Below are 8,619 nucleotides of genomic sequence, written 5' to 3'. Positions count from 1 at the left end.
GTTGGTATGATCCAATTTTAGGGGCGGCCTTCAGGCCTATATAGTCTGATAATTGAATTTGTTCTGAAGGAGAGCATAAGGAAAACTGAGGGTGTAGGACGTAACTCTGTTGGATACAAGTGGGGTCTTACAGTAGTTACAGTAGTTACTGATTTCAACCCTTGTGAAATTACATTCACATTAATTATTTTTTGAGTCAAATATGTGATCTGAATGTTCAGTAGCCTGGTTACCTTAGCATTTGGGAAAGTGTCTTTGAAGAATGTTGGCAGCCATGACAACAGAGTGAAGAAGGTGCTTGCTGTGCAGAGGTGTGTAACGATCACAGCGCTGTTCAGAATGAAGACAGAGAAACAAACAGAATAAGTCAATTGAAATTATATTTATTCATACTGTAGGTATACCAAATGTTGCTCAGTGATATCTATTGTTTTGCTTTCTACGTCATGCCAGTGTAAATGCAAATGGCATGTGGTTGAAAGCATCAAGCGTCTGTGTATATTTTAAGCCCACAGCGATCATACTATCATCTAACCTGTTCCTGTCAAGTCGGATCAGATACTGTACATTGAATAAAACCACAGAGGTTCTCCCTGTCACTGGAAATGGAGCATATCTGTTGCATAACACTATATAAGTACCTAGGCCATAGGGACATGGAAGAACTCAATATGAGAAACATTAACAGACAGCAGAGGCAGCCAAACACTGGGCTTGCTATTCTAAAATCGGCTACATATAAAAGCTGGATCTTAGTCTACAGAAACGGTTACTAAATTATGAGATATGTTATATACATTTCTACATTTTCTCCTTTTAAATTATTTTTATTTAATAATAAATATATTTTATTAAATAATAATTAAGTATTTAGGTCTATGGACAAAGGAGCTACACAGAGTACAAAATGCAACACACACACAAACACACATTATCTCACCAGACTGCTGGTTGTTTGAGGAGCCGTAACCAATGTCTTTTGGACAGTTTGGACTGGGGCCCACCACTTCCCAGGGACTCCAGGGTGATGATAGGCCCTGCGTACACAGATGAACACAGGCACGTGAGTATACAAGAGGACAATGACTCCTATTATACAAATAAGCAGCTGCAAGATAGGAGCATGCTATGAAGGCGCAGATACTGTCGACACATTTAAAGCCACCCTCACCTTCTCCTTTGAGCAGATATTTCCACATGCAGTAGGCCCACAGGACTGAGAGGAGACCAGATACATAGAAAACACTCTGCCAGCCATACAGGTCCAACATGAGGGAGCCAGCCCCTCCAATCACCAGAGTGCTGAAAAAAAAGGTCACAGCAGGACATGACAAGTCAAACAAACACACACTTGTACCGAGATGTTTCAATAAAGTAGTTGATAAGGCGCATACACAACATGAAGAGCTGAACGTTGAAAGCAAACAAATATCAGGATGTTGTAATAAAATGGTCTGCATAAAGATAATAAATGACCATTTTATCATTATGGGATTACTATAGACTCAGCTTTTAAATGAGCCCCTCCTCTTTTCAGTTGACAACAAAGATTTTATAGGAAGAAACAATCATCACTTTTTTCCCCACCATTCCCAATATATTGTAAACGGCTTGACTCACCCCAGGTAGGAGCCACTACCCACGGTGCTCATGAGGAAGCCTCTCTCACTTTCCACCACCTTTTGAGAGCACAGACTTGCCAGAGAAGGGTAATGAACGCCTAACATCAGCACACAAAACATAATTGGTTAATGGTCAGAAAGAAATTCAACAGAGGAATAAACAAGGCATAGGATAGGAATTTTTATAAGTAGAATTTTTACCACTGCAACACAAAAAAACAAAATGTAAAATGCAAATACTTTGGCAGATACTAAAAAGAACTTGAAATCCAGAAGTGTCTGCACCTGTGTTTTGTAACACACCAAAATGAATTTAAAGACACGCCTTAATCATCCCACATATGTAATATATTAATTATTGTTAATTATATAATGGTGTAACGTGTTTTTTCAATGCAAAGTGTCTTTCAAAAAGATCTTTCACATTGCATAAAAACTTACCTAAAATGTACTCTATAAAAAGAAACAGACACTCAGATAACAGCACAGTCAGTTGACTGCGACTTTAACATGCGTCTTTATGCTTTCATGTTGTCTGCCTGTTTCTAATTCCCTAACACATAAAGCAGACTTTTAAATGAATTGAATAATTATGGTTTTTCCAGACCAATAGTCTAACCCCATGTTTTAAGGTCTGAAAAGAGCAAAAAGCAATAAGAACATTTTGTTTAATCTTTGTGACTTACAGTTATCTCAAAATGCAATTTGTCTCATTCAACGTGTCCATCTCACCTTGCAATAAGCCCATGAGGAAGCGGGCCAGTGTCATGGAGAGGATTGGCTGGGAGCAGAAATGGGCCAGGATGGGGGTGAAGGCCGTCATCGAACCCCAGGCTGCTGCAGACAGCAGGAGGACCTTCTCACCCCCCACCCTGAGGACATAGAACATTGACAGACAGTCTGTATTAGCTTTAACTTCGGCCCACTCAGAGAGACGCTTTTATCAGCTGAAAGTTGTGAGAGGTGGCACCACTTTGATCACTTGGATGTAATTCTGCCAAAACTATGTTCTTTCTTACACGTACACAAGAAAACTTAGGCTTTGTGGATGTTTTATAAGGTATCCACTTACAGACAAAAGCATTTTGAGAAATCATTTTAGACTATATTCACTTTGGTGTGACAATTCTGGAGTGAATAAAACTCTAATCTCTTATGACTCTGTGAGCCTGCAAGAGGAAACAACATGATGATATGCAAGAGGAAGCATCTAGCTTTATTCACTGTATTATCTATCCAGTCTGAGCAAACACCAATGGGCTATTTGCGTCACTGCCAGTAACATTCGCATTTAAAACAACTGATGAGACGGAAACTAAAACAGGTGGCCATTGAAAACAAGTGTTACTATCAGCATTCATAACACATCTTTGTAAATTTCAGTTTACATAGATCACAACAAGACAACTGTTTCTCACCGGTCGCTGACGTAGCCCCCGAACACTTGGGTGAAGCAGTAGCCCCAGAAGAAGCTGCCCAGCACCATGCCGGACTCCCTCTTGCTCCATTTGAACTGCTCTGCCATGCTGACGGCACAGATGGGCATCGCCACACGGGCACAGTAGAGGAGGCATGTCCCAAGCAGCAGCACCACCGTCCACACCCTTGCCACTGGCCTGGGGGTGAAGCAGAATGGATTGAACAAAAATTGAATTTGGGTACAAACTTTGGACTGATAGGGGGATGTCTTATCTAACTGGTGGGGGAAACACTAGGCCTGCCCCCAGTTTTGATAAGACATCCCCTGATCACTGAACTAATGAAGATTGAAGCCAATGTAACTCATGTGGAATGTCAGTACATTCCACATGAGTTACATTGGCTTCTATCTTCATTGGTTCAGTTTTGGTTTTGCTGAATTTACAGGGAATACGTCCACAAAATAAAGTAAACTACCTTAAGACTATTGTGTCAAAACAATAACATAATTGAACGATGTTTTATGATCATTCATGTTTCATAAAGGAAGCACAGAGACTTACTTCCTCTTTTAGGAGCCTTGACCTATGTGGCAACGCAACTACTCCTAGAGTATCAAACCACGAAACGCCAATTATAGTCATACGTGTCATTAATGACATTTGTAATCAAAGTGTCTCTTGATTACAAATGTCTATATTCCTGATACAGAAGCATTAAAGCAAAGAGTTGCTAAAATGAGTATCAATATTGATATAGGTTAATAACACTTCTCTGGGGATATTTGTTGTTGTACTAAGTAGCAAAACCAACACAGTTGAACGTAGACTACATGTTACCTTGACCAGGTGGTGTTGTGTTCAGGCCACTTCTTGTGACATCCAGGAGCTCCGATCTTGTCAGACGAATGGCTTTCCTTATGACAGACCAAATCGTGGCTATAGTTCTTGCCATATTTTTGAATAACTGCCATTCAACAGCGAATAAACAGCACCTTTCTTTCAACCGCTTCGGCTGTTTACTCTTTCCGGTCGATGAGTCAGAAAAGTAAACGTTCCGAAAAATCAATCCTTCTCATAAAATATTTGCTTATATATCTCGGAGGTTTCGATACTCTATTCCATAACCTGTACGACTTGTCTGACGGGAACACAGCCGATGGGCTGAGTTTGAGGAGGGAGTCTGTTTTTCCTGATGCCCCTAGAGGAGTAATCCACGTGTCAGTTTTTTTTCTCTCTCTCTCTCTCTCTCTCTCTCTCCAGTCTCCTCCTGCCCAGCCACGCAGTTCTTCTTTTGATCGGTAGGGTTAATGGGGAAGTGATTTGTAGTCTTTAAAACGATTTCAACTGTCTGGTAAGCCAATCGATTCAGTATCATCCAAAAATCCAGAGAGACGCTTCTGTCTCCGGCCCCTCTTCAAACATGACGGTGCATTTTTAGAAACTGTTACTCGTTTGAGCACCAGGATGTACTCTCTTTCTGACCCGTCCTTGCCGGATGGAGACGTGATGGTGCCCGCGCTGATAGCTGCTGTGTGGGGCAAATATATGCGCAGTGCCTACACGCTTGTTTCAATGGTCCGTCTGCCCCTGGCTGGTGGGGCTGGCAGCCATCGTTACTGTGCATTCAGCCCAACTTTTAGCTGCCCTCTGGTCTGGATGGTGTGTCACATCCTTTCCACAAGTTAAAGTAACCCCACAATGATAAATACTGCATTAAGTAATATATGTGGTAGAAGTACTCAGATATTTGACTCAAGTTAAAGTAATTCTACAGTGTAAAACACGCTGTTACTAATAAAATTACCTGCATTACCTGTTAAATTGTTACAGCTATTATATAGCATCAAAATATACTTAAAGTACCAAAAGTAAAAAGTACTCATTATGCAGAATGTCCCATTTCAGAATCATAACCGGTATTTTCATCATTTTACATACTGCTGGGTTATCTTAACCTATATTATAGGCATATCATAATAGTCAGTTTAAATTTAGTATTCTAAATCTCCAAAGTAGATGGAGAAAAAAGCTATCAAATAAATGTAGTGATGTAAAAAGTACAAAATTTGCCTTAAAAAATGTACTGCCGTAGAATGTAGCTCAAAATGGAAATACTCAAGTAGAAGTAGCTTACGTCAAATTTGTACTTAAGTAAATGTACTTAGTTACATTCCACCACTGTTAGTACATTTAACCAATAACTGCAAAGATATGTTGTACTTTTTGATGTTAAAGTAAAAGTAGTAACTGTATTTCCATTTCTGATACTTTATACTTCAACTCCACTACAATTCATAGTGAACTAACATGTTTTAATCTCATAAAAAATGATGCACTTCCTGATAAAACAGTAACTAATTAGGATTAGCTTAACCTTTATCAACTACAACAGTAAAATGCTACTTACACATTAATGCATCGGTAATAATACTCATAATACTGTGAACACTCACAGAAGACATTTTCCACATTATCAGTAACTTTTGATACTTAAGGAACAGGTTTGCTAATAATACTTGCATACTTTTACTTAAATGACACTGTCAATGATGGAGTATATTTCTACTGCAGAAGTGCTACTTTATATTAGAGGAAGAATACCCCCTTCACCATTCTACATTCAATAATATACATATTAGATTATTGTTACTGAGGCATTTACATGTAAACCTCATTTTATATTGTAGCTGGTTAAAGTGGAGCTTAAATATTAACTACTTGGGTAATTGTTTAAACTATAGCATCATGTATTATAAATTGATAGTTTTTATGAAACATCTTAATCCGTGACTAGTAGCTATAGCTGTCAGATAATTGTAGAGGAGTTAAAAGTATATTCATCTTTCAAATGTAGTGAAGTAGAAGTGTAAGGTACCATCAAATAGAAAACTTATGTAAATGTACTTTATAGTTGTACCTTAGTGCAGGTTTGCTAATAATACCTGCAAACCTGCAGTAACAGAGCAAACGCAGGCAGATACTTTTCACCTTGGCTGCTGTACCACTTTGAAATTCCTTGAATTAAAAACACTTCAAGCTTTAAAGTCCTTTATGACTTGAGCAGTTTAAAAACTCAGTTTTATTTCAAAATAATATCCCAGCAAAAAAAGCACATCAAATTTTGCAAATGAGCTATTTACCCCATACATGTAAATAATCCATCTGTAAAAGTGTCTCCATATCTGTAGACATAGAGTTATCCATTCACATCTTTTAATAGAATCTGGAATATTTTTATAACAGTATGAAACTGAGGCTGCCTTTAAGCTTGCAGTCACAGTACGCTGATAGGTTTTTAGCAATCCAGGAATCTTGTCTTGTCCCCATTGTTAGTCGCTACTGTGATGTATAGCTTCAAAGTTTCTCTTTACCTTGTTCTTGTCCATGTCAGCAACATTTTATAATGTCTCAAGCAATAATGCAATATGAATATTAAGCTGCATTTAACTTTCAAAATCACAGTAGTTTGAAATATAACAAGTATCTTGCTTTGGCTATTGCCGCTGTAATAGCTAAAAACAATTAGCTGAAATGTTTTGTTTAAAGTGAAGTTTAAGTCAAAAGTTTGTGTTTTTTTGAGGCAGTGCACACCGAGCCAACCTTTTTCCCTGAACATCAAACTGGTCACACACAGAACGTGACAGCCTAATTTAGGCTTTATTCACACCATACTATGCCAACAACTTTCCCTGCCAACAGACAGAAAAAACTAGTGTAACTAAATATACTAATTTTACATAAACAAATATGTAAATCATGATACCAAGTAAAATAATGGTCTGCATGTTACTTTAGTATGAGAAGTCATTTTAAAATGCCATCAATCCAGTTTGCACATTCCAAGTTATTAAAGTATCAAAAAGCAACCCTTACAAAAAAGAAAAGGTTGTACTCTATTTGAGTCAGTTTGTTGAGGGTATAAATAGATAAAGGAAATGTGTCCATTTTGTAATGCTGTGGTATGTATTCACTGTGGGTCCTTATTTTGGGTCTTCAATGGTTCCCTTGCTGAGGTCTGTCATTTTGGGATACTTCACTTTCTTTTGGTCAAGTTCATTTTGAGCCCACAGCAGTAGCTTCAGGAGCTTGGCCAGCTTGGGTGTTGACTCTCTGTTTTCATAGTCTAGCACACACTGATTTACTTCACTCCATACCTGAAAGACAAAGACAGACATGTTATTGCTCTGTATAATTTCAATATTGAACAGTGGCGCACTAACACTGAACCATTTCCCTTATGTTGCCCACCGGATCATGAATTACAGGTGGCAGGCAGTAAAACTCATTCCACAAACAAACATAAATAAAGAAGAGACAAGTGCATGAAAAGACAGGTATGAGCTTTGCTAATATGCTTTGACCATACCTTTTGTCTCTGCATCATATTGAGCAGATCTCCAAAAGGTGACTCCTCAGGGTTGTCAAATGCCAACAGGGCCAGTGTCCTCTCCATCTCGGTCAGACATTCCCGGCTCTCCTCTCCCTGCTCTGCTAACTGAGACTGGGCAAATTCAAGGGCAGCTTCAGTCTCCCTCAAACGAATCAGCTCAATCAGATGCTGCTGCTGCAGACACAAAAAGCCAGAGGGTGCAACAGGGAGTGGAAATAACAGAAGTAGTAAGATGACCATTACTAATTGCTTAGAGTGCAAAACCTAGATGTCTGCAAAATAAAAGGCATTGTGTTTTATGTTACCTGTAGGTGGAAGTAGAGGTAACGGTTAGTATCCAGCAGCTCTGGGTGCAGACTGTTGATCAGTGCAATGGCGTCTTGGATCTGTCCCTTCAGGAGCATCTCTCTGATCTTAATTCTTTCATCTAGGGAATCCAAGTCGACACTAGGCTCTATTCCAGACTCCATCCTGAACTTCTCAGCTGCCTCCTTGAAGCCCTCTGTGGAACAGAAACCGTTGTTAAATCCTGCACATGTATCTGCACAACTGGACTTTATAAACAACAGAAGACCAAGTGAGTAATAAAAAAACGGTACTTCACCTGTCACGAGATAGTTCATTATGAGCCTGTTCATATCAGCTCTCTGAATATGGACATTGTTGAGTTTATCCATCCACTCTTCCCTTGTTATGTCCTCCGGCTTCTCTGCATAACTCATTATGAGAATATCCTGAGCAAGTGCAGAAGGAATACATTGTAAGTAGCTTAAAATACTGAACTCGTGGTAAGGACAATTATATAACGTTATAGCGGTTTTGGTAATTCGCTCTGCAGTTTGACAGCAACATAACACCGGAAAACCTAAGTCACAACAGTTTAGGCCTTTGATGAAAAACACAACATTGAAGCCTGAATTTTGTCAACACGAATCAAAACAAAGACAACTTCCGTCTTTCGGTGAATTTAGTTCGAATAAACACAGTCAGAACGAGTGCTATTCTATTTTATTGTCTTTTATCGACATGTATGTACAGTCATATACAAGTATCATGGTTATATAATTCACAATACCTGAAAATTGTGTCGCTACTTCCCAGCAGTAGCTAGCTAGCGGAGGAGAGCCTCTTTTTTTCTTCTTCTTCGTTTTATCTATTTCCGGTAGCGTAAACTACGCGGGGACTA

General features: G+C 38.9%; 3 protein-coding genes across 3 annotated transcripts in view; 1 reads left to right on the top strand and 2 right to left on the bottom strand.

Moving 5' to 3' along the window:
- The window catches only part of slc17a9b (solute carrier family 17 member 9b), a 9,484-nt gene extending 4,843 nt beyond the window's left edge, over positions 1-4,641 (bottom strand). The window contains exons 1-7 of the mRNA XM_032521304.1: positions 3,881-4,641; positions 3,041-3,238; positions 2,355-2,494; positions 1,621-1,720; positions 1,172-1,302; positions 941-1,037; positions 234-330 (exon numbers count right to left, since the gene is read on the bottom strand). Coding sequence (XP_032377195.1) covers positions 234-330; positions 941-1,037; positions 1,172-1,302; positions 1,621-1,720; positions 2,355-2,494; positions 3,041-3,238; positions 3,881-4,014 — 897 coding nt within the window. The 5' untranslated portion in view covers positions 4,015-4,641. The remainder of the gene's footprint in view (positions 1-233; positions 331-940; positions 1,038-1,171; positions 1,303-1,620; positions 1,721-2,354; positions 2,495-3,040; positions 3,239-3,880) is intronic.
- Positions 4,642-6,077: 1,436 nt separating this feature from the next.
- Positions 6,078-8,610, bottom strand: LOC116692556 (glucose-induced degradation protein 8-B homolog). The gene is made up of 5 exons (XM_032520941.1): positions 8,509-8,610; positions 8,038-8,167; positions 7,739-7,935; positions 7,410-7,607; positions 6,078-7,197 (listed from the first exon to the last, which is right to left on the bottom strand). The coding sequence occupies exons 2-5, from the start codon at positions 8,153-8,155 to the stop codon at positions 7,024-7,026; spliced, it is 687 nt and encodes a 228-aa protein (XP_032376832.1). The 5' UTR covers positions 8,156-8,167; positions 8,509-8,610; the 3' UTR covers positions 6,078-7,023.
- The window catches only part of dnah12 (dynein, axonemal, heavy chain 12), a 26,870-nt gene continuing 26,042 nt past the window's right edge, over positions 7,792-8,619 (top strand). The window contains exon 1 of the mRNA XM_032520940.1: positions 7,792-8,010. The gene's annotated coding sequence lies outside the window, so the exon portion shown is untranslated. The remainder of the gene's footprint in view (positions 8,011-8,619) is intronic.

This window comes from Etheostoma spectabile, chromosome 7, assembly GCF_008692095.1.
Source record: "Etheostoma spectabile isolate EspeVRDwgs_2016 chromosome 7, UIUC_Espe_1.0, whole genome shotgun sequence".
NCBI classification, from domain to species: Eukaryota; Metazoa; Chordata; class Actinopteri; order Perciformes; family Percidae; genus Etheostoma; species Etheostoma spectabile.
The sequence above is the reverse complement of the archived record's forward strand: the minus strand, read 5'-3'. Positions and strand labels throughout refer to the sequence as shown.